Consider the following 26322-nt stretch of genomic DNA (forward strand, 5'->3'; position numbering starts at 1 on the left):
ATCTGTGAAAGCATGAAGATTTTAGAGCACTTAGGCCAGGTCTAGCCCACACTCTCATTTCGGAATACTGACATTGTTCAGGGGGTGCGAAGAATCCACAGAGCACTTACTTCTGCAATGTTTGGTTTTCAGCAGCCAACTGTGCAGCTTGTGCCTGCATCAGATGGTTGTCTGCCTGAAAGCAGGACACCCGTTCGTGGGATGACAGCCTCTTTGAGGCAGGAGGAGCTTAGTCAGATCCATGCCTGGCACAGTGTCTTTCCCCCAGAGTGGTCAGGACTGCGACATGGGCAGTGTGACCTAGTGGTTGGAGCAGGGGAGTGAGTCATGCCTCATGGTAAGAGACAAAGTCCAAGCCAGGGGTCAGAGACAGAATCAGGCAACAGGGATCAATGCGAGTCAGATCCAGGGCAGCATCTCAGGAAGTCTCTCAGTGACTCAGACAACTTGCTGGACCTCCCTTTGGCTTAAACAGTTTGGTCCAGCCAATCAATGCAATTGGTCATCATCCCGCCGTCAAGATCCTCATGAGCAAGGGGTCAGTTGTACTAAAGCCATGACTCTGGGGCATCCTGACTGAGGAAAGAGGCCTATCTAGAAACCTGAGGGCCCAGGTTCAAGACCATGGATCTTTTCAGGCTTATTTCTCCAGAACCCCTAAATTAAATGATCCCCAATTTGTCTCGCTGTCCCTAACTTGAACCCTCCTGTCACACACAATTTCAAAGGACTCCAACTAAGTATCCAAGTCTTAGAAAAACCAACCATTAAACTGAAGTCCTCGTGCACCCTTAACACCACTAGAATACTGTCTCTCCAGCCTATAGTCCTATGTTCCAACTTAATACGTGCAAAAGTAATTCATGCTTTTAACACATTTTAATTTATTAGACAACCTCACACAAGGACACACATATACCGGCATCCTTCACTGAACTCAGTCAACCATCCGAACCACATGAAGGCAGCTTCTGCCAGATCTGTTTCAACAAGCAGTCTGCAATACGGCTTGGGTGGTTTTTTTAACAACAGATTTTATTTCAATGTAGCAACACTCCTGCAAGGCATTCCTTGGAGCACCGCAAAGAGTATCAAGGTCTGCCACCACAACACAGCCTGATTTTTGTTGCCAACCACCTGTCAAAAGAAGAACGCGGTAACTTTCATTGCTGAGGGTCGGGGGGGGCGGGCGCGGAGAGGACTGCTCTGAAAGAGCCCATCTCCACTAACGCATTGCGAACACTAGCCCTGCTGACACCTCGTTTGTGTCCGTCTTAGGCTACGTCTACACAGCCGCATTGTTTCAGAATAACTGACATTGTTTGGAAATAACAAAGAGCACATCTACACACGGCAAGCCATTATTTCAAAATAATGTTGAGCTGGAGGACTTTACAGTCCAATTCCAGTAACCTTCGTTTCACAAGGAGTAAGGGAAGTCGGAGGAAAAGTGTCCTTCCTTTGACTTCCTGCTGTGTAGACAGCATCAAAAGCCGAATTAAGCTATTTTATGTTCTTATGTTCTGCTACGCAATTGACGTCGCTTAATTCGACTTTTGCCCTGCTGTGCAGACATGCCCTAATGAAGGCAGAGGTTGCTGCATTAGGACAGCCACTCCTCTGACCCGGAAGTACTCTGGACTCAAAACCCCACACACACACACACACACAGAGAAAGCACTAGGACTCAGGTGGTATCTCAGGGCCACAGGGTGTGGGGAAGGCAGGGAGAGGAGCAGAGAGGAACCCAAATAGACACACCAGCCCATGGGGCAGAAGCAGCCAACGCAGACACATCTGGACATTCAGAGAACTCTGCCATGTGTTGATCAACTTCACTCCTCACTTGTCCCTCCTAGCATCTTCTCTTCTGCCCTGACCCACATCACCTCCTCCCATTTAGTTGATCCTCCCATTCTAGCCAATCCACGCCTGTCCAAAAAAAAAAAAAAAAAAAAAAAAAAAAAAAAATCACGGTATTGACACACTGCTTGCCTCCATCACATTATTGACTCTGCTGGTGTGTTATATGCTCCTTCCCCTGCCCTGTGTCTGTCATGTTTGTGTAGGTTGTAAGCTGTCGAATTTAACCAGCTCCCTTCGCGGACCAGCTTCCCCTGCCACCCTGTGCTGCTGCCTCTGATGCAGAGGCAGCAGCACAGGGTGGCAGGGGGCTCCCTGTGAGTGGGACCAGGAGTGCACTGGCATCCGATCTCACCGCTGGGAGCATTGTAGTAACTGCTAAAAATTGTTGCGGCGACACGATTACTAAAATAACCAATAGCTAACATCCCTATTACTAACTGATGCAGAAGTCAGCTATTCCTCAGTGGGGGTGGATGAGGCAGCTCTATAAAGTGACACAAATCATGCTGGCTAGCTCAGTGGTTTGAGCACCAGCCTGCTATACCCAAGGTTGTGAGTTCAATCACTTAGGGATCTGGGGCAAATCTGTCAGGGATGGTATTTGGTCTTGCCATGAAGCCTGGAGTCTATGACCTCTCAAGGTCCCTTCCAGCTCTAGGAGATATACCTATCTCCATATAAATAATAATACAGGGTAGACAATATGTGGTCATATCTTAGCAATGTCAAAAAAAAATCCCTAAACTCTCGTGGCCTTAAGTTCCCATGACTGTCAAGTTTTCCAGGCTTCTTTTAGTTTTACCCCCTCTCTCAAGCTGCAGAAGAGTGTGTGTTCAGAAGAATAAGACATCCTTCAGACCAGAGACGGGCAATGATTTTTGATTGGGGGGCGGGGAGGGGGGAAAAGCACTCCAAGGTTTTGGTAGTTGGGCAAGGGCCACGCTTTTCTATGGAGAGGGTGCAGGTTCTGGGACAGAGGTTGGGTGCAGAAGGGAGCTGGGGGTAGGGGACTGGGGTGCAGAAGGGGGTGTGAGGTCTGAGAGGGAGTTAGGGTAAAGGAAGAGGGTTGTGACCTGGGGCAGGAGATTGGGATGAAGGGTCTGGGAGAGGGTAGGAATGCAAGAGAGGATTCTGGCCTGGGGGAGGTGCAGGGAGAGAGTTATGACCTGGGATGGGGGGGGGGGGGAGAAGAGGGGTGCAGAGGTCTTGGGAGGTGACCAGGGGCAGAGGATTGGTATGCAGGGTCAGGGAGGAGGCATGGGTGCAGGAAAGAACTCTGACCTGGGGGAGGAGTGTAGGAGGCGCTGCAGGATCTGGGAGGGAGTTGTCCCCTGGGATGGGGGCGGGGGTGCAGAGGGTTTGGGTAGTGACCTGAGCAGGGAGTTGGGGAGAAAGAGGGGGTGGGGTGCCAATGGCAGGTTCTGGCCAGGAGGTGCTTACCATAAGTGGTAATCCACAGCAGACGCTCTACCTGCTGCAGCCCCAGGCTGCTCAAAACAGCTGGAGGCTCCCTCCATTTGCCGCGCTGCGCCCTGCGTGCCCCTAGTGGTGGGAAGGGGAGACTTTGCACACTCAGCCCAATCATGACAGCTCCCATTAGCCAGTTTCCAGCCAATGGGAGCTGTGATGATTGGGCTGGTGACAAGGGCAGCGTGCAGAGTCTCCTCCCTCTGCCAGGGGTGTGAGGTGTCCAAAGGGAGCCACCAGCCATTTTGAACAGCAGCAGACAGACAAAGAGCCTACCGCGGGGTCCTGGTGAGGCAGGCTGCAGGCTGGATCAAAAGGCTCAGCCTCTGATTCAGACCAAACCAGGACACTGTGCTGTATTATTCAAGTGAAGCTGGTCAATCCTGAGCCGTGTTTCAAGTTTGAGGCACCAAGAGAAATAAGAAAAACTACACAACTGGGCACATGGCAATATAACAAAGTACACAAATAAAATGTGAAATCAAATTAGATATTAAAAAGAATGTGGACTCGGAATCATTTATCTATGGTTTATTAGAGTCACCTTAATTAAATTCAATTTAATTACCTTGATTACAGAACTCAAACAAAATAACCAAATACATTAAATAAATGTAAAAATAATGTATGTTGCATTTATTCATTTTGAAATCTGATCATTTGAGTAGGCTGTAAATTAATATGAGCAACAAATGATTTGCTGTGTAAAGTGTTTTTAAATAGATGGTCACTATGACAAGATAATATGCAAAATAAACAAATTGATAAAGAGTTTAAGTTTTTATAAACAGAACAAGAGACGCTGAAAAAAAAATCAACTGAGCACTGACTATGTGCCAAAAACAGGGGTTAACAACTCTGGTCCTAAAAGATCTCCAACCAACCAGCTTTTTGTTCTGACCAGCAAACAGTTATTAAAATTCACTGGTTTGTATTGCACACAGAATTCTCACATGCCTTAGACGTTAGTGTGAATCAGGACACTGAAGAGTTTTATGCACAATATTAAACAGTGTTTGTATTAAAACAAACTATTAAATTCTGGTTGAATTAAAAACCTGGACTATTGGATTAACCAACGATGAGCAATAACCTAACGTACCACCTGGAAAGTCCCACTCTTTGGCCTAGACTCTCACTGTTTGGAGCTGTAAATCTCACTCTTACAGACAGCCAATCTCTGGTTCCATTGTTGGAGCGGATGGTCGTATCCAGGAAATTAATACACTGCATACCACTAAGGAAGCAGGCAAGTTACCACGGCACAATTATCTCATCGGCTAGGCAGGAGAGGAGAGTGGGTGTTCTGTTTAGTCACCAGCCACCCCCTTCTTTTCCCAAGGGAAATAAAGATCAAAGGTTAGAAAGAAAGTCTCAAGCCAGCATTGCAGAGACGATTGCCAATGATGTCACCCTCCCAACTAACAGAGAACAGAGCTCATCAGTTCCACGCACCTACCCTACTGCTTTAATCACCCACACACATGCTGCTTGGTTTCTTAGCACTGATTTCCCTGGCAGCACATTTTTAGATACTCTCTAAAGCAAGCCCTGTGTCGGGGAGCCTACGTGGAGATCAAGGAGCCTGCATGGGTTGGGGGGGTAGGACAGACAAACGTCAGCAAGGAGGGCATGGCAGCTGCCGAGGGATGATCGACACAGGAGAAGAGAAGGAACCTTTCCCCTTCTTGTTGCTGGTATGAATCTATCCAACACTGGTAGTGACTGGAAATTAATCGTTATTAGCAGAGGTCTGCTAGGTGCCTTATATGACAGTGACCCATTTCTAGTGGACAGGTGTCTAAATACCATACCACCACCTCCACCAGCATGACTGTAGTTCACTTAGTAAGACTGTTCAGATGCATTCAGCACTCAGAGGTAGTCAGGCCCGCCAACGGGGGGCAAAGGGGCATCTGCCCCAGGGCCTGGAGATTTAAAAGAGCTGGGAATTTTCAGCTGCTGCTCCGGCAGGAGCCCTGGGCACTTTTAATTGCCACCAAAGCACCGCACAGCACACTCCAGGAGCTGGCTGGGACATGGGGGAAGGGAGCACTCCGGGTGCTCACCATACACTGACTGTCTCCATGCCTGCCCTTTCTACCAGAGGCCCCTCCCTTCCAGAAGCACAGAGCCATGCCCCCTCCCCTACTTTGCCCAGGGCCCGGCAAGTCTTTTGCCTCTCCATACACACTCTTTTCCAGCCTCCTGAGCCTGTGTATTTAATTGTATAGCATTTTAACATTCTGGGTTCTCTCCTTACTCCCCAAACCAGAGTGCGTGGTGGGAGGAATAAACACGTTCTTGTACATTAAGATTTATAAGTGTAATTTGATTAGACTCAAGGATTACATGTGTTAAAAGATGCACTGGCCTTCACATACGTAACACCCATTGGGATCAATGGGAGTTTGGGGCAACAGAGGCCCTCCACTGGATCATCAACATACAAAGAAGTCCAAGTAGAATTTGGCTAAGACCAAATGAAGTGGAATGGGGTTGCTCAGCATTTAGAGATCCAATCCAAAGCCCATCAGGGTCACAGAGGCTCTCTCACTTGACTTCAGTGAAGTTGTTTGGATCAGATTCCAACTGGTGCAAGTCCGGTCCATGGTGCATTATCTCTCTTAATTACTTCTTAGGAAATTGGTTCTTTCTGCAGTCAAATGTTTGAAGCATTTAGTTAACAAACCCTTACTCCGAATGTGGCATAATACATGTGGCACACTGAAGCTCTTACTGCACCCAGAAAAATGCTGTTAAGATTACAAATTAGCAGTAAGTTCCTCATCCTCTTTCCTACATGGCCATATCTAAACTGCATCATAAATCTTCTGTGTTTTATCTGAACTCTCCTCCACTGGCATTCTCTATTTTTGAACAACACTGTCTTCATATGAATTACAAGGGATACAGCAATAATGCTCTAGTGCAGGCTAGGAAAGCAGTGAGAAAACAGCTGAAAGCTACATCAAACTGTTTTCCTTCTTGTGATCTTCTGTCATACAGTAGGCTGGAAGATTAGATAACGCGTCTATTTTTAGCAGGATTGCTGGGTATGGATCATGAAACCTCTATCGCAAGACGCCAGTGGATATGAAATTTTAATTCTGTATGCCACTTTCCTGTGTGTCAGCAGCATTTTCAATGCAGATTTTTTTTTCTTAACACCTTTATTAATAATGGATTCAGTATTCACATTTCCAAATCTGGAGTTTACCTTCCACATCTTTCCCCATTCCTACTTTTTAATTTCTTATGGTTGATTTTATGGTAGTGGAAAGCACTAGGCTGACAACTGGAGAAACATTTTTCTGTGAGTTCTATATGTAACCACTACCATACAGATTTGAACCTGGGACCTCTGAAGCTAGGACTCTAACAGAGTTTAAAGAGAAGCTAGATAATTTCATGGAGGTTAGGTCCATAAAAGGCTATTAGCCAGGGGATAGAAATGGTGTCCTTGGCCTCTGTTTGTCACAGGCTGGAGAAGGATGGCAGGAGACAAATCGCTTGATCATTGTCTTCGGTCCACCCTCTCTGGGGCACCTGGTGCTGGCCACTGTTGGCAGACAGGCTACTGGGCTAGATGGACCTTTGGTCTGACCCAGTACGGCCGTTCTTATGTTATGTTCTTATGCAAGCTTACTATAGGAGCCTCTAGCCTCTGAGCTAAAAGCCAGTGGCCTCCTAGCCCCTGCGGTAGAGGTCTCAATCTTAGCTGTTGCTGTGGTCTAAGTTACAGATGGTTTCCTCTATACACTGCCCACCTCTCTTGTTGTGAGGTCAGTCTCATCGATTCATTGATTATAAAGCCAGGAGGAACCATTGTAACTAGCTTTTTTTATCTCCTGTAACACAGGCTATACAGCTTCCCTGATCTATTTGGTCCCAGGCCAATGAGTGCCAATAGTGACCTGGGAAAACCGTCCAATACAGAATGGAATAAAAGCACCAACTCATTTTGTTTAGGCCACTGGATATTCATTAGACAGTAACAACTTTCCATATCAGCTAATGCTGGTCACACTAGAACCAGAAGTACAACATTCTTGTTTCATCCCCTACCTAAAATAGCGTTTTATAACAGAAGCTGGCTGCAGCCTCAAATATGGTGAGACTTCAGCTGCTTTATTATTCAACCTTGCCATTGCTAGGTATTATTAAACAGATATATTCAATGGGGCATGGAGGGCTGATTGGAATGTGGGAATTGGAACAGTTTAAGGGTTGTTACAAGGAAGAGAAAGAAAAAATTGTTCTTCTTGACCTCTAAAGACAAAAGAAATAATGGATTTAGATTGTAGCAAGGGAGGTTTAGGAAGGTTATTGGGGAAAGCTTCCTCTCAGAGTGGTTAAGCACTGGAATAAATTGCCGAAGGAGGTTGTGGAATCAGACTTTTTTTTTTTTTTTTTTTTTTAAGAGCAGGTTAGACAAACACCTGTTAGGGATGGTTTAGTCCTCCCATGAGTGCAGGGGGCAGGACTAGATGACCTCTCAAGATCCCTTCCAGTCCTATGATTCTCTAATTGCCATCCAAGATGAGTCCAGCAGTCCATCACACGCTCCCATCTTTGGCAGTAGCCAGAACCAGACACTTCAGAGGAAGATATACACAATGGCTACGTCTAGACTGGCATGATGTTCGGCAAACGCTTTCAACGGAAAAGTTTTCCATTAAAAGCATTTGCGGAAAAGAGCGTCTAGATTGGCACAGATGCTTTTCTGCAAAAGCACTTTTTGCGGAAAAGCGTCCGTGCCAATCTAGATGTGCTTTTCTGCAAAAAAGCCCCGATTACCATTTTCACAATCAAGGCTTTTTTGCACAAAACAAATCTGAGCTGTCTACACTGGCCCTTTTGCGCAAAAGCTTTGCCCAAAAGGACATTTGCCCGAACGGGAGCAGCATAGTATTTCCGCAAGAAGCACTGATTTCAGACAGTAGGAAGTCAGTGTTCTTGCAGAAATTCAAGCGGCCAGTGTAGACAGCTGGCAAGTTTTTCCGCAAAAGTGCTTTTGCGGAAAAACTTGCCAGTCTAGACACAGCCATTGACAGTTATGGAATAACCCGCTCCTAGGGGAAGTTTCTACCCAAACCCACTGAGTAGTAGTTATCTCATGCCTGGAACCATGAGGGTTTATAACCCTTCCAAGCTTGGGGGAGGTCGTCTGTTGATGATCTACCGTTACAAACAGTAAGATTTAATAGCCACCTAAATGTCCCATTAAATGCTGAACCTCGCTAAGCTCTTAGCCTCCATATCCACGGAAAGAAGTTCCATAGGTGGACTATGCTGAGAGTCAATTATTTGTCAAAGTTCAAATTTCTTGGCCAAGGTAAAGTGAAGGTCCAAATATTAAAAAAATATTTTCTTTGGTAAGTTAGATAGAAATTTCAGAGTCTTACAAAGCATTTGACAGTCTGGATTTGGCCTGCAGACAACCTACATCTACCTCTGAATTATGAAAGTGACAAATATTAAAATCAGATAACACTTCCCCTTAAATAGCCCCTTGTCCTTATATTATGAAAAAAGGTGGAGAGGCACTCATATCACCTTCGCTGGCCCATTCACTATTTTATATACTTGTATCATGTCCAGCACCTTTCTTAAAAGGACAGTCTCAACCTTTCAGCCTCTCTTCTTAGATAAAATTCTCCCCATGAATATAATAATTGTCCTTACCTCTCTCAGATCTATTATAGCCACTTTAGATTACGTTACTGGAATGTTACACAGCATCCCAGCTCAGGGTGGCCCATTGGTTTGTATAATGGCACCATGATATTTTCCAAAATTAATTAATTTTATTACTTCGGATAGAACTGCATAACTATTTCGTTTTCTTCAGGACCTTTTCGGATCAGCTGTGTCAGGCTTTCTGAAAGTCAAGTACATTATGTCAGCTAGTTTTCCACTGTCCACTATTTTGCTGACATGTTCAAAGAGTTCTCAGATTAGGGAAGCACAATTTTCTTTTGCATAAGGACAGTCTCTCACCGACGATAATACAAATCGGGGGCAAAGCTGGGAACACCACCCAGGTGTTCTGAGACTGAAGGCTCTGACGTAACCACTACACAACACCCCTTCCCCAAACTTCTGTGTCCTTTAACTTAAATATTCTTTACATTAAAGGAAGAAAAAAAGTGACATGATAGCATCCATACAAAAAATTAAAATAAAATAGCGCCAGCTGCTCAAAGCACAGCTATCCAGATTAATACAAATATAATTAAATGATAAATTAAACAGATATGACTTAGGGAGATTTGAATTGATCTTCTGATGAACAGTGCTGGAATCCTGTCTGTAAATAGGTTCTCTGGCCGCCTGGCTTAATGGGAAATGCCTGTCTACTAGCAAGTTAAGACTCTAATACTAATCTTTACATTAGATGGTGTGGATGAGCATCAGAGCATGTGACACGGGCACATCTCCACTCAAGTAGCAATTAAAGGGAAATCAAGCAGAGCTTATGCCTAACAGAGGATAAAAGATGATCAGTGCTGTTTTTAAATTGCATGTTGACATATGGGAAGTCAATGTAAATTAGAAAGGATCAGGCATAATATGATTAGGTTTCTTCTGACATGGTCAGAGTGTGAGCTACCGCTAAAGGCAGGGTGTTGAGAAGAAATCTGTATGATTTTCAGGTTGTTTCAACGGAGAAAAGCCAGATGATACACTGCGAGTTTCTAATTAGGAAAATCTGGGTTCTATCCCTGACTTGCTGGAGGTCACAGAGCAGGGCTGTGATGCAAGTCACTTACCCTCTCTGTGCCTCAGTGTCCATCTCTAAAATGGAGACTGTTTTACCTATTCTTACAAAGCGCATTGAGACCCTTGGCTGAAATGCACTGTAGACAGCTTTTGAAAAAAAATGCAGCACCCACAACTGGTGCCAGATTTCCAGATGAATTCAGTTTCCTCATTGGCATCAAAAGAAGAGCCAGATTTAAAAAACACACCACACATCTCAGCACCCAATAGCTCCCACTGTAATACTGTGATGCTTCCAGACCCTCATGTCTGGCTTTTTTTTTTTTTTATTAAAAAACCCTGCTCACTTAATTCCTAAATAGGAGCTGAGCTCTTCTGACAATCTAGCCCTGGCTGTGGAGATTGAACACTTGACAACTTTAGCTTTTTGGTGCAAAGGATTCACTTGCTTGACAACCTGTAAGTGAGCTCTTGACCCAAAAAGCAGGTATGCTTCACTCAGATTTACAGGTGTTCTAAGAAAACGTACAGATGGTGAGAGTAACTGATTTTGAGTTGCCTCTGCCATTGGAGGTTGTTAGTGAATTTAGTCTCCCAGCCACTTTGTGACATACAGCAACAATTATCCCTATTGCACAGACAGCAAGACAGAGTCACAGAGAGGTGACGCTACCTGCCAACGGTCAGTCTGCAGCAATGTCAGAAGTAGAGCCCAGGTCTCCTGACTTGTGCTTTAACCACTAGACCAGCAGTTCTCAAACCGTCTGTTGGGACCCCAAAGTGGATCGTGGCCCCTTTTGAATGGGGTCACCAGAACTGGCTTAGAAATGTTAGGACCCAGATCTGAAGCTTGAGCCCTGATGCCCAGGGCCACGGCCAAATCTCAAGGCTGCAAAGCCTCCTGCTTTGGGCCAAAGTCCTTGATCTTCTTCTTTGGCCCCCTGGCCTCAAGCTTTGCCCCACCACCAGCTCGGTTTTGCTCCCCCCAGGGCAGCGAGGCTCAAGTTTGATCCCTCCTCAGGGGGTTGTGCTGTAATTTTCCTTGTCAGAAGTGAGAGAACTGCACTAGACCATCCTTTCTCCCCTCACAATACTCATCCCATGAGCACCAAGAAAAATCAGTGCCTGGACTATTTAATTCATTTTTGAGCAGAGGTTGTTATACCTTCTGGCAATACAGCCTCAGCTGTGTCTCTTAATGGAATGCACACAACAGCCAATAACCCCAGCAGTAGAGAGCAGCAGAAGTGATCAAAATCAGTAAGAAATTCATCAGTGAGCCATATTTCTAGAGAAAAATCGAAGGGATTCACCCAAGAGAAGACCACTACTGCAAACAGTGGGGCAACCCTCAAGTCTTTACTTTGCTCGTTTGGAGCCATACCACTCAGGAAAGCATGATAAGAATTGTTCAAGAAGTGCATAGCACAGCATTCTGTTTTAAACTAGTAATTTAAAGGTTAACTCACTCATGGTATATACACATGCAGGCTAAACTGGAGTCCATGGGTTTCTGTAGGTCTATAAGCTAGAAACCATGTGGAAGAGGCCAAAAGTGTTCTTGTATTACACCTTGCAGAAATGGAATTTAATCCAGTGTATTTTCTAAATATAATCCATGGCAGGATTATCTCTAGAAACTATACTGAGCTCAGAGCAGTCTAAAACACAGCTGGACTGCTGCAGAGATTTAGGCACCTACCTCTTGCTGAAAAGACGACTGGCAGATGCTGAGACACCTTTGAGGATTGGGGGCTACAGTTTTTAGAACTTCTACCTTTCAAAGAAAAGTTCAGCTTTGGATAAGTAAATCCCAGCAGATGCTACGGGTTCCTTTGGTTCACAGCACAGAGCTGAGTACCTAGACAATGTTGGAGGGAGGGGTTAAAGTTAATCTTAGTACCCCCATGTTTGGAAAGACACTGTGCCATGGCAGCCTCCACTCACCCCAGCGGTGCCTCCCGGCTCAAAGCCCTCTTCTTGCAGTTCTTCAGCCCAGTTGCACATTGTGTGGCCTCTCCCTTGCTCCTCAGGAGCTGTCCCACTTCATCTTCATGGCTTAGCCCTGCAGACAAGTCACAAGAGCCCTGCCCTTCCAGGGTGCTCGCTCGGTCTTCCGCACCATCCCGGGCAGTCCTTATTGCCACTGCCTGGACTGAGCCTCTCCTTCAGCAGCTAGAGCAAACAGACCCTGGCAGCCACACTCACTACCCAGATTGTGGGGCTCACTTGTGGTTGGTAAGGGCCCCCAGGCCTGCCAGTTTAGATTCCAGTCCAAGGGCCCCCCCTATCTCCAGCAGGCAAGGTCTGTACTAGCACAAATCTTGATACTTCCCTGCACTATTTTCTACTTTGCCTAGCCCAGACTTACATTCACCACCCTTCCAGCTAAGCCCTGGTCTCCTGGGTCTGCTAAACAAACCCTTCCTCCAGGGGAGGGTCAAAACCCCTTCACCTGCTTGTCCTAAGGAGAGTAGCTACAGATCAGTCCCCTTTCTGCTCCCAGCACCTGGTTCTATAGAAGCCCAGCCTATCCCTTCACAGGTGAACTTCCCTTGATTGAGACTGTCCTCTCAGCCTAAATATCCCCTCACTTGCAACCTACTCAGCCCATCTAGCCTACGTGGCAAGGGCCCCTCTCGCCATGACCACGGCTAGGGCCAGCCTCTCACTGCCAACTCCAGGGGTTGGGGTTTACAGCAGGTCTCTGTGGTAGGGAGCCCAGCTGCTCATTCTGGGACTCCCTCCCTGGCTGGCTGTTTCTGTTCTAATGCTGGTATGACTTGCTCTCTGTCTCTCCTTCACCCCCCCCCCCGCTGCCAAATGCTAACTGCTGAGGCTTTCAAAGGCCTTCAGCCAGCCAGCAGAGGAGTCAGCTGGCCCCAATCTGCCTGAGCCAATTCCTTCCCAGCTGCATCTAATTGTCCTGCAGCCCTCTGCTTCTATTTACAGGTCTTGACCCTTTTTGGGCTGCCTTTTCCTCCCTCTGCAGCAGCTCTCAGGCCTGACCCTGCCACACCCAGGCTGTGTCTAGACTGGCCAGTTTTTCCAGAAAATCAGCTGCTTTTCTGGAAAAACTTGCCAGCTGTCTACACTGGCTGCTTGACTTTCTGCAAAAGCACTGACTTCCTACTGTAAGAAATCAGTGCTTTTTGTGTAAATACTACACTGCTCCCATTCGGGCAAAAGTCCTTTTGTGCAAAACTTTTGCGCAAAAGGGCTAGTGTAGACAGCCCAGATTTGTTTTCCGCAAAAAAGCCTCGATCGTGAAAATGGCGATCAGGGCTTTTTTGCAGAAAAGCGTGTCTAGATTGGCACAGATGCTTTTTTGCAAAAAGTGCTTTTGTGGAAAAGTGTCTGTGCCAATCTACATGCTCTGTTCTGAAAATCACGCCAGTCTAGATGTAGCCCTAGAGTGTCTACAATGGCCACTTGAATTTGTGCAAGAGCACTGATGTTCTAATGTAAGAATTCAGTGCTTCTTGTGCAAATACTTTGACGCTCCCGCTCAGGGATAAGCCCTCTTGCGCAAGAATACTTGTGCAAGAGAACCAGTGTAGACAGGCACCTTAATTTTTTGCGCAAGAAAACTCGATGGCTAAAATGGCCATCCGAGCTTTCTTGCACAAAAGCGCGTCTATACTGGGCACGGATGCTTTTGCGCAAAAGCATCTGTGCCAATCTAGATGCTCTTTTGTGGAAATACTTTTAACGGAAAAACGTTTGATTTTGTGGAAAACTTTTTTAATTTTGTGGAAATACTTTTAACGGAAAAGTTTTTCCGTTAAAAACTTTTCCGTTAAAAGTATTTCCACAAAATCATGCCAGTCTAGACGTGGGCTATGTCTACACTCGCGGCTTCTTGCGTGAGAAATATGCAAATGAGGCTAAGTGTGGAATATCACTGAGCCTCATTTGAATACCTACTGAGCCACCATTTTGCAGCAGAGGCTCTTGCGCCAGAAGGAGCTGTCTACACTGCCCCTTCTTGTGCAAGAAAAACTTTGTGCAATGTTTTTCTTCCTGAAAATAATCAGCGTGGCAGCATTGCGCAAGAGGGTTTTTCTTGCGCAAGATGGGGCAAGAGCCTCTTCCTTCTGGCGCAAGAGCCTCTTCTGCAAAAATGGCGGCTCATTAGGTATGCACATGAAGCTCGGTGATAGTACACGCTTAGCCTCATTTGCATATTTCTTGAGCAAGAAGCCACGAGTGTAGACATAGCCCTATAGTACAGTGTGTATGGAGCACACCCTAGCATACACTGTCAAATGAAAGGTGTTCTGCTCTCAGCAGTCTTAGAAATAGATATGGTGTTTCAGGGATACTGGTGAGCATACATGGGTTCCCAGTTTGCTCCAGTTTAGCCTGCATTGAAGTGCTGGGGATCTCAGCAAGTGCTATGAAGTGATGCACTGAAATGAAACCATATATATGATTGAAAACAGCTTGGCAGCACTATCGCGGCAGGTTCGCGCTCATTACACTCTAGCAGCAACAGGGAATAGCACCAGATGCCTCAATTAAAAGCTTCCAGGCTTCTGAACGCGATGCCTCTCCAGGTGGGGAGCCATCAGCATAATCTTGCAAGATGAGCAATAATCTAGGAAGCAAAATATTATGCCAAACCTGTTGCCACCTCGGCATTCCATTGAGGTCACTCAGATTCTACGCAGTGAGGACAGAACTCACTCCCCCCTCTCCAAAAGCACACGTAAGCTAACGGTGACTCTCCTCTAGCTGTAAAGCCAGGAGCCACTACGAAGCAGTTCTCATTCCATCCAGTAGGGAACAGCGATGAAGATTTGCATTATGAAGTTCATCGCAATCTAATATACCCTCCAAATAAACCTGGAGGATTTTACAAGCCTCAGATATACCAGACGTGACCTCATGTGCTGGCACGGTAACTCATTTTTCTGTATGCACCTGGGTGCAGTCATTCGAAAGGGGAAACTAACAGGCACCTACAGGCAGAGTGCTGCTGGAGTGTGGATATCATCAGAGTAAGTTCTAGTACTACTCCTGTTGCCATAGTATCTAGGGGTATGTCTACACTTGCACCCTCTTTCAAGAGAGGGATGCAAATGAAGACATTCGAAATTGCAAATGAAGCCGGGATTTAAATATTCCGCACTTCGTTTGCATAATCGCGTTATGGCACTATTTCGAAATAGCGCTATTCTGTAATACAAAACACGGTGTAGATGCGGTTATTTTGGGAGAACACCCGTCTTCCGAAATAACCCTTATTCCTCATAAAATGAGGTTTAACAGTTATTTTCGAAAGAAGGGTGTTCTCCCGAAATAACCGCATCTACACCGGTATTACAAATAGCGCTATTTTGAAATAGCGCCATAATGCGATTATGCAAATGAAGCACGGGATATTTAAATCTCGGCTTCATTTGCAATTTCGAATGTCTTCATTTGCATCCCTCTCTCAAAAGAGGGTGCAAGTGTAGACATACCCTGGGTTTCTCATGGTCACTGGCTTAGGGTTTGCCCAAACCTGCAGCAAAGGCCAAACTGGCCCCAACAGCCCCCAGATTAGGGAAGAAGCATTGCCTCCCACTGTGGTCGCTGAGCAATGACTCTGGGCCTAGGATGAGCATTTTATGTCTTTCTGTGACTAGAGCAGACTCCATTTTGGTAGATCTAGTGAGAGCAAGAGAAGAGTGCCAGACCTGAGGGATCTCTCTCTTCCAGGGTCAATATATTCCAGTGAGAGGATGAAGGCCTGCAAGCTACTAGACAAAGTCATTAAAAAATGTCAAGAATATTGGGATCCATGCAAAAACGCTGCAAAGCCACCCGGCAGGCGGAAAGGATCGAGCGCAATGTTATCCACCGACATAATATGGCCAAGCCATCTGATTCTGGAAAAGTTCAACAAATTAATTAGAAGCCAAATTATCTGTGGCATTAACTAAGCCAGGGCAAGTGATTGGAGCCAGATGACAAAGGCCAGTTGTCTTTTGTGACCACATTCAATAACCCGTGGACTTCCGATGGACTGGGCCCATGGACTTCCGATGGCACTCCAGCGGGTTGGGCCTCCGTAAGAATTTTCAAGTGGGGCACCGCCAGCAGCAACAATCTTTCTTTCCCTGCTGCACTTTCCTCCACTGGGCCCGTGGACTTCCACATTGAACTCCATCTGCCATTAGTCCTGTCTATCGTGGCATCAATTCCTGCCGGCCTCTCTGCATTTGCTACTACTCAGCCACGGGTCCGTTTGCCCAGACTGTCCGAGCAGACACATCTGCCCTATGGGAGCGAGGCTTCCCTTCCTCATTTATCACCAACCTGGTCGGCTCCTTCATCCCCCAGCAGGACTGCCTGTAATAGTGCAGAAAGCAAGACCATATCTTGGTGCGTGTGTTATCGATCTCTAGCAACGGGACCCAGGACCAGCTAATGATGCCAATGAAATGAGTTTGCTAGCAACAGCAGACTGTGTTTTGGAAACTGAAGGACCAGTGTTCTAATCCAAGCTCCCTAAATCTGTGTGATTTAGTAATTATCTCTCCTAGTGGACCATGTGACCTCTTCATTCATCTCACCATTTCCTGGCCTCATACCATGAGTGTGTTTGGGACAATCCAGTCTTTTGCTGTCTCCAATCCAAGGGACTTTCAAAAGCAGCCATTCTTGCTCCTGTGTGGTAACAGCATCACCTGATGTTAAGGCAGCATGTGACTGTCTGAAAAATCTTTGACAAGCTGAACCTGTACCAGCTTCATTGTCAGGCTCCTGGGCTGAAAAAAGGGGAATGTCAATAAAGTGCTGTAAATAGAGAGCTGAATAATTATAGGCGGCTTAGGAGCTAGAAGTTAGAACTCAGAAGCCTGGGAAAAATCTAGTGCCTGGGGGAAGGTCATATAAACCTAATGATTTTTTTAAAAAAATACCCACAACCCAAGAAGGATGACCGGACAGAGAAAAAACAGGGCTCAAGGGCAGAACCGGAGGCACAAATGAACCATCAAACTTGCAGGTCAAGGAGGCCAGTTGCTGCATGAAAAGGCCATGTGACACATTCACCTCCTTTCTGGTGCTGGTTCCAATTGGTTAACTCAAAGAGAATGAAGCATTATCCAGAAAACAGACTGATCCTGATAGCAGTGGGAGCGGAAGGCACTCCAGTGCCTTGCAAAATTAAGCCCCAAATTCATGTCCAGATGTCCTAAGAGGTGCAGAAGGAGGCACAAAAACCACTCTCCCTTTCCCACCTCCGTCTCCTAGCAGAGACACAGCAGGCTGCTCCTTTCCTAAACGTTCTTTGGAGTTCTAAAAGCGGAACCAGTCTCAGTCTCTCCCCACAGTATGCTACGTGTATCTGGCACTTCCTGCAGCCCAGTTCCTAATTTCCACCAGCCACTAATGTCCTTCAGCTTTATCTAGTGATCCCAAAAAATGGAGCTCACAAGAGGATATTCATGTCTGCCAATAGTCTACAATTAGTGAGATGCCTACGTCGGCCAGATGACTATCTTGATTCTTCTCTTCTTCTCAGAGCCACAAAAATATAGGGATAGGAAAGTTTATCTGCCATGTAGATTCAGGTCAACTGACATATACTGGTCTTGCTTGAAATAACCTCTGTAGTTATGTAAACAAAGATAAAATAATTAAGGCTAGCAAGGTTCACACTTCAGGAGTAGGAGTAAATCTACTACTTCTTTGGTACTGTGTTGCGTAAGTGGGTACTCTGAGGGTTTTAAGAGTCAGTATTGTCTAGTGGCTAGAAGCCAAGATTTGGAATTCCTGAGTTATAATCACAAGCCTGTTATTTATTCTCTGTGCGACCTCTGGCAAGTCACTGCACTTCTCTGCTTCAATCTCTCCTTGTTTAAAACGTAAGAACACCACCTGCATTACAAGGGCGCAGTGAAGGTGGATTAGTTAATGTTTCATACGGCGTTCAGTAGATGTAAAGCAAGAGAAGTTAGTAAACCCAGAGTAGTCCCACTAGCAACGGGGACTCCTCACATGAGGGAGGAATACCTGTAGGAGAGCCTCAGGGCTTGTCTACACCTAGGCTATGTCTAGACTGGCATGATTTTCCACCAATGCTTTTAACAGAAAAGTTTTTCCGTTAAAAGCATTTGTGGAAAAGAGCATCTAGATTGGCACGGATGCTTTTGCGCAAAAGCACTTTTTGTGGAAAAGCACTTTTTGCGGAAAAGCGTCCGTGCCAATCTAGACGCAGTTTTGCACAAGAAAGCCCCGATCACCATTTTCGCCATCGGGGCTTTTTTGCGCAAAACGGTTCTCAGTTGTCTACACTGGCCCTCTTGCGCAAAAGCATTTGTGCAAGAGGGCTTTTTCCCGAACGGGAGAGTCATTGTATTTGCAGAAGAATACCGACAATCTTACATTAGATCATCAGTGTTCTTGCGCAAATTCAAAGCGGCCAGTGTAGATAGCTGGCAAGATTTTCTGCAAAAGCAGTTGCTTTTGCGGAAAAACTTGCCAGTCTAGATGCAGCCCTACAGTGTTGCAGCAGTGCATCTGGTGAAGATGCTCTCCTGTTGGCATAATAAACCACCTCCACGAGCAGCACTTCGTCCTCTGTCCACACCAGGACTTACCTCAATGTCACTTGTCTTGCTCAGGAGGGTGTTTTATCCCCTCCCCTCTCCCACGAGCGACGTAAGTTCTGCCCGACATAAGCTCTCCACAAAGGTGGGGTGGCCCGAGAAGCCTCATTTTAAAGATGGGAACACTGAGGCATATTGCGATAAAGTGACGTGTCCATGGGTCACTCAAGGAGGTGGCAATAAAATCCAGGTCCAATGCCCTAACCGCTGGTCAAAGCTGTCCCACAAAAAAGATTTAATGCCATCTTAGACCTAGCACTAAGCGGTAGTGCTAACCCACAGGACGCATAGCTCACAAATGAGAGGAAGGCGAGTTCATTATCTCTGGCTTGGCTAAGCAACAACTAAGAAGGGATCATAACTGTCTACCAATATCGGAAAGGGGTAAGCACCAGGAAGTGAGATCAATGAGAGCGTGGCGGTGAAGACTAGAGATACGGGCATGAAATTAAGAGAAAATTGAATATGGATATCAGGCAAAACTTCCAATCAACAAGATGTATTAGAGGGAGGGATAAACACTAGAGAAATAGTAGGGGCTCCATCTTTAGGCACATTTCAAGCTAACCCAGGCCTAATACTAAGAAACATATTAGGCACAAGAATGGATAGGCTGCCTACGAGGTCTGTTCCGTCTGCCTTCTCTATGAGAATAGATATGGTCGCAGTTTCTCCTCTCAGCCTTCTTTCACACACCTACTTCGATAGATAATAGGAATGATAGGACAGACCAGCAGAGAATGACTCATGATCAGCAATAGCTACCCCTTGTGCTTTTAGCCACGTCATGTGCAAACTGTTGCTGGATGAGCATAATTCTTTGTCCTCCACTAGGAATGGACAATGGCTATAAAATCTCACCTCGGCAGGTCTTAGAGTATGGACCACTCCTGGGTTACAAGTGGGAAGCATGCAGGAATGCAGTAGGAGAGCCCACTGGTAGCTTACCACCACCTCATGCCCAAAGGAAAATGGTCCTCTGATCACTCTCTGGGTTTTAAGGTCCAAAATCCAAGGCATGCTGATCTGGTCACGTTCTGGAGACCCTCACCTTCCACTCACTTAGAGAAGTGCTCATCCCTTTGCAGGTTCAAGTCATTATCCACAGGAAAGGAAATGGAAGAAGAACGATGACTTGAGAATAGAGGTAGGAGGACATTTTCAGCTATATGGCTGATCCCATATAATTTCCTTGAGCTTCTGTAGCCTCTTCCACCCAATGTTCTCAAACACTTTAACACACATCAATGAATTAAGTCACATAACGTCCCTCTGAGGCAGGGATTATCAGCCCTGTTTTATAGATGGAGGAAACAGCTCAAACACAGCAAGGAGAGATGAACTGCTTTGTTCAATGTCACTCAGCTAGCCAGTCGAAGAGATGGGAATAGAATTCAAGTTTGCTGAGCCCAGGCCTGTGCCTTAACCATTAGCCCACGTCTCCCACGCAAAATGCGTCTACAAAGATGCCGACTCGCAGCTGCCAACTATTTTAGGAGTGACATCGTCAGTGCAGAAGAGGGCATTCATCCTCATGGAAGAGGAGGGAGTTCGACTGAAATTCAAGTTGAGTGTAACTAAAATGAACTGTCTAGTCTCAGTGTATGGCTTATAGATTGTGATCTCTTTGAGGTGGGGATCATCATGTTTTTGCACGTGTGTTCCATTTAGTGCCTGGCATAATGGGGCTCTGGCCTGACGAAGGACTCTGGGAACTATTGTGATCTAAATGTTAATCAATCATAATAAAATATACCCATAGTGTGAGTACAGATCGGGCATCCTTACAGAGCTGGATTAATGGGGGGGGCTAGCCGGGCAGCTGCCCAGGACACCAACTTACGGGGGGCGCCTGATTGAAGTGGTAAGGGGGATCCGTGCATGCACTGTGCCTCAGGGCGGTGCTGAGCATGCGCCACTCGCCCGCTGCCCAGGGCACAACTATGGCTCGGTCCAGCACTGCATCCATAATTCCAATGCAGCGATGCTTGCAGAGTGGTTTTCATTGAATAACAAACAATAAGCTCAAATGGGACAATAGGGTGATGGAAGGGCAGGTGTGATTTTAAAGTGTGATTCTGCTCTGAAAGGTGACCGGGTAACAGGCACAGTCTGACAGAGACACTGCATCAAATGCGCTTAGCCTACACGAAAAGGGAGGATTATTCTAGCTGCTCTGCACTGTAAATTAAACCTGACATCTAAGACGCGGGCTGAGTTTTTTCCTTACAGTGCATCATCACCAGTAGCAAAAGCTCTACAGGCCAAAGCAAGCTCTGGGACATCAGTGCAGCTACCACTGTCTTCATAGTATACTCTCAATGACAAGTGTAAAACCCCATAGTCTTCAATAGGTTTGATCAGGAGCAACCATCTGGAAACTTAGCAGACAATTCTGTGGATGCTCCACAAAAAGTAACAGAATTGGGCTCACTCTCTCGTAGCCATGTTTTAGTTGTGGAGGTCTAATAAGAGTAAAAAGTAGTCCCAATTGACTTCTGTCTCTCAAGTCAGTAGATCTGACTCTGAGCACATGCAGAGAGCAGATCGGTTGAGTACGATGGAGGTGCCACCTTTACAGAACAGAACTGAACTTTTAAGGCTTCAAAAACTCTAATTTCAGAAACTTTGAACCACCAGTTCGATACAGTCACGTAGTTGTCTCTGCTTTGGCAAGAGAGAGAGCCAAAATTGTCACTCACACCAGGTTAGGGAGAGGTCACCTGCATAAAACAGCACAAAGGTGCTGGATGGTGCTTAAAGTCTCCATGTGGTTTCCAAAACGGCTTGTTCTTTCTGTCACACAAACGCAAATGTTCAGTCCAAGGTCTGGGAGTGGGGGAGAAGTGTACCTTCAATTAAAATACATTTCCCAAAACATTAAATGGCAGATATGTAACAAAACAGTGTGACATTCATACTTTTTGCTGCTATGCCTCCAAACCATTTTACAGCAACCTGTCAGATCTGATCAGACTTGTTTATTCTGCATATAAATGTAGGACTTGAGGGCATCTTGTTTCAGAAACGACAGAAAAAAACACATATTGTCCTGGCAGTTGCTTGGGTTTTACAACAATGGCAATGGGTTGTTAACTCTTCATTCAAATCAAAGTGATTTTCACTGCTCTGGTAAGATACAAAGTAGGAACAATTTTGCTTGTTGCACTGGCATGGATGGCAACTCAATTAAGATGGAAAATAAAAAAACAAAAAACAAACATGCCATGAAAGAAACAAACCAAGTTATTTATAAATGCATATTGGAAACTTCACGTAAGCTAATGATAATGGATTAGAAGGCAGTGTCCCTTCTGGCTACAGTTTACAAATTCTTATCTGCTTAAGGTTGCTCTAGAAAGATTTCCAGCTGACCGCATTATTCTTAAAGATAAATCATTCCTGGCAGTTTACAATTGCATACCAACTACTACAGCATTGTGTATGCCTTCATGTTTGCCTTGATCGGGGATGATGGGCCATTCTTTAAAGTTCAATGGCCCCTCCTTGCCAGTCTAATTTTAAACACAGCACTTGTCTGCCCTGAATTTCTGATCAACTCAGTCCATGATAAGACTGTAAACATTCTTGGACATCCTCTTGCACACCCATTCAAAAAGCCCAGATAATAGCCCTCAAATTGTCAATGAGGGAAAAGGAGAAAAATCTAAGCTCACAGGGAGGTATCAGAAAATCCTATTTAATTACTGTAACTATCACCATCAATAATCCTTTATACTTCCATAGTGTCCCCATTTTATAGACTGAAAGCACATTCTACAGCACAATCCCGGTGGGGAAGCAGCAACAAGTTTTAATAATTAGAGACATTAAGATAATGGCTATGGAAAACACACCCTCCTTCCAGCATCCCTTCTGGATGGGTCTCTGACATACTCCCTCAACTTCATTTAGCACCTTGGGATGTGAAAATATGGGCACCCAGGAGGTAATTAATGAATCTGTCTCATACATATTGTTTTCTGTTGTTCAAGAGGCTAAAAGGAAACTCCCTTCTGATATAAATGAAAAATTCTGCCCTGACCTATGCCCTCTCAGGGTTTAGCTTGAGGGAAAAGACAGAGAATTAAAACCTCTAACCCCAAATCCTGACCATTTGAGTCATGTAAGTCATCCCATTGGATGTGGCCCTAGGAGCGCACTTATATATCCAGAAATGGGATTTTAACATGATGCCAGGGGGAGGGGGCTGAGGAGGGAGAATAATCCTGGCTCAAACTGGAACAGAAGCACCAAATATCCTCCTGTCGTTCCCCAGAATGAGGTGATGGTCCATCCCCTTCCCCCAAAATTACATTTCTGGGTTAACCACAAAGACAACATGCACCTCATACATGCTGCTCTGCACTTTCTGTAAGCCATTCCTTGGGTATTATCCCCACTGTGGAGACTTAAAAAGACACAGAGAAGGCCATCCCTGTCTGAATGAAGGGAGGGTATGTGGGGGCGTGATGATGTAAATGGCCATTTGGGCCTGAATTGTTGGAATATCAATCCTACGCCGTTAGTCACTGGGGTGAGAAAGCTGATTGCCTTGAGTGTCCAACCTTCTGGGAAGTTCAGAAGCACCCAGGTGGGTCTCAGCTATGAATGCCCCACCCCACTTCTGCTTCCTGGACCAAAGCGGTGGGGGAGAGTTTGTCAGATAGGTGCACACTGAGACAAGCATGGGGGCAAGCCTACCCCCTGAGCTTCTCACTCCAAAGGCCAGTAGCCAGACACTAACACTCAATGCTCCACTGCCAGCCCCTACCCGCCAGGGACAGCCCCCCAACCCCACAGAACGGGGACCCCCTTACCTTTGAGGTGCTGGTGGTGGACCCTGTGGAACCTGCTCTGGTTGCCTCGGGGCAGGGCAGGGATGCTGGAGAAGCTGTTGCCCATGGCATCCAAGGCAGCGGAGCGCAAGCCAGCAGCTGGACGGCGCGGGCTGGGGGGCAGCTGCTGCCTCTCGGGGACCGTGCAGCCCGGTGGGTGGCGGGACCGGCCGCTCGGCGCTTTCTCTCGGCGGCTGCTTCCCCCTTCCCCGGCTGTCACTTTGGAGCCGAAATCCCCTTTTGTCTCCTCTTCCTCCTCCTCATCGGCGGGGATTACTCGGCTCCCAGGCTGCGGGGAGGGGATGCCGGAGGAGGGAGCGGCTGCTTGCTCGGCTCCAGCGGGAGGGGGGGGGTGTGTGGGGGGGGGGGGGCTGATCTTCCTTAGGAGACTCTGGCTCTAATCCCCCCCTCCCTACGGCTCAGCTTCCCAGCGCTGCCCGGCTTCTCGCTTTGTGTCTCGGCTCCCCCCCCCCCCCCCGCCCCCACGGATCGCACCTGGCCTCTGCAGTCCGCCCCCCCCCCCGCCCCACCTGGTGCCGGAGCAGCAGCCCCACCCACCCCCCCGCCCCTAGCGGGCCGGGGCATCCTCCCCGCCGCGCCCCTGCATGCTCCCCGCGGCCTGTGGGCCGGGCGGCGTGGGGAGGGGGCGGCTGTCTGCCCCCCCTCCTCACGCCCCCTCATCCCGTTGTTATGGTGACAGCTGTCTGTTCATACAAGTCGCTAAGGGACCAGGGTCACGTGGGCCGGACAGATGTGCCACCGCTGGAGCTGCGCGGGCAGAACAACCTCCCCCCCCCCCGCGCCCCAGCCTGCAGCCTCGGGGCTGCGCTTCGGCTGCTCCCCCCCCCCCCCCAGCGGCGCTTCCCCGGAGCCCCATTGCCAACAGGCTGGGTTGGGGCGCGGGGTGCACGGCGCGGCCGGGACTGGGGGAGGGAGGTGGACACACTCCTAGCGCCGGCAATTGCAGCCCGTGCACACGCGAGAGCAGGGGAATGCAGCGTGTGCAGACTCCTAGGACAGGTAATTGCAGCGTGCACACTCCAGAGCAGGGATTGCTGGGAGTGCACACTCCTGGGGCAGGTACCTGCAGCGTGTGCACACCCAAGGGCAGGGCAATGCAGCGTGTGCACACCCAAGGGCAGGGCAATGCAGCGGGCACACCCGAGAGCAGGGAATGCAGAGAGTGCACACCTAAGGGCAGAGCAATGCAGTACGTGCAAACCCGAGGGAAGGGCAATGCAGCGTGTGCACACCCAAGAGCAGGGCAATGCAGTGTGTGCACACCGCATGGAATGCAAGCACAGAACGAGTGTACTTGGGTGCGCCCAAGGGATCCTGGGCTGGCCTGCACATTCAAGTGCAAGGAATTCAGAACCAGCACAGTGAGTGGACTGTACACACACCCAAGGACAAAGAAGTTTGGAGAGGAAAGGATGGTGGAATGGTGTGTATACACACAAATGCAGGGAGCTGTGTGTGTGTGTGTGTGTGCGCGCGCGCAGACTTAAAGACGGGTGAGTTAAGGGGGTGTTTGTGTGAACACCCAAAAGCAGGGAGTTCAAAGAGAATAGGAGGTGTACATGCAGGAGTTTAGAGTGTCAGGGTGTGTGTGCGTCTGTGTGTGTAAGAGAGTTCAGAGAGTGTGTGTGTGTGTGTGTGTGTGTGTGTAGACACAAACACAAGTTATGTATGTTCATCCGTACCATTACAGGTGAGTTCACACTGCAAGTGTTCACGACAATGGAGGAGTTCAGATGGGGAGTGCAGTTGCCAATAACAATAGGCTAGGTTCAGAGGAGGTGTACACTTGCATATACAGGCAGTCCCCGGGTTACGTACAAGATAGGGACCGTAGGTTTGTTCTTAAGTTGAATTTGTATGTAAGTCGGAACTGGTACATATTGTAGGGGAAACTCTAGCCAAACATTTCTCCAGAGCTCAGTTTTATTCTCCCACACCTCACTTCCCTCAGTCCTTTATTCTCAAGCTGAGGTGTTTGCTGAGAAAAGCCGCTCCGCGTCTCCCTGGTCTGCTGGGGGGGGGGGCGCTAGCTTCGCGTCTCTCTAGTCTGCTGGGGGGAAGCAGCTAGTGCGGGGTTGCCTCACCCCGTTTGTAAGTAGGGATCCGATGTAAGTCGGATCCGTGTAACCCGGGGACTGCCTGTACATTGAACATACAATATGTATAAAATAACTAATGAAAATGTGGATGTATATTTGTATTTCTGTAAATATTTGGGGGTGAGCATGTGAAAGTTGTGCCACTGGTGTGTAGCAGTGACATGAGGTGCCTCCTCTCTGTGTGAGCATTAATGCTCTTAGAGCTAGTGCTCACACTTTCCAGTTGGAGCCTTATAGTCTGTGTCCCATTCATCATCTTTAAACCTTTTGAGGACAAAGCATAATGCACTGTAAATAGACTAATATGACGGAAACAGAATGGTGCTGCTCAGAGATATGAATATTTTTTCTGTTATTTTTAAGAGTTATCATCGCATTTAGTCTTTTTCAAAAAATAGCAAATCTATCAGGAAAGCAGCTGAAGTTTCAGGTGGCCTCTGCAATTACCTGCTTTTTGAAATAGAGCATGGCATTTTATACAGCAAATTGATATATTTGAAACAGGGTTTTCAGAAAAGAAGGTCTTACTAAAGGCACTACACTGAGATGCAGGCAATTGCGTTCTAACGCTGATTTTGCCACAGAATTTCTGTGACTTGCCACTAGCCAGACTTTCCCCATCTATACAATTGAGATAACAGTGTTTCTCTACTTCACAGAAATCCTGTAAGGATAAATTATCAGTGCCTGTGGTATTATAGT

The 26322-nt window shown here is 46.9% G+C and overlaps 1 protein-coding gene across 3 annotated transcripts in view; it reads right to left on the reverse strand.

The window, feature by feature from the left end:
- NEURL1 (neuralized E3 ubiquitin protein ligase 1) overlaps positions 1-24134 on the reverse strand; it is a 262235-nt gene extending 238101 nt beyond the window's left edge. Inside the window, exon 1 of one of the 3 annotated variants that reach the window (XM_075935544.1) lies at positions 23483-24134. In XM_075935544.1, the coding sequence (XP_075791659.1) occupies positions 23483-23567 (85 nt within the window). In that variant the 5' untranslated portion in view covers positions 23568-24134. Of the gene's footprint in view, positions 1-12006; positions 12869-23482 lie in introns of those variants that run through there. The other 2 variants (XM_006120851.4, XM_075935545.1) reach the window with 2 other exon arrangements.
- Between the last annotated feature and the right edge of the window lie 2188 nt (positions 24135-26322).

The sequence above is a fragment of the Pelodiscus sinensis genome, chromosome 8 (genome assembly GCF_049634645.1).
Source record: "Pelodiscus sinensis isolate JC-2024 chromosome 8, ASM4963464v1, whole genome shotgun sequence".
In the NCBI taxonomy this organism is placed as follows: domain Eukaryota; kingdom Metazoa; phylum Chordata; order Testudines; family Trionychidae; genus Pelodiscus; species Pelodiscus sinensis.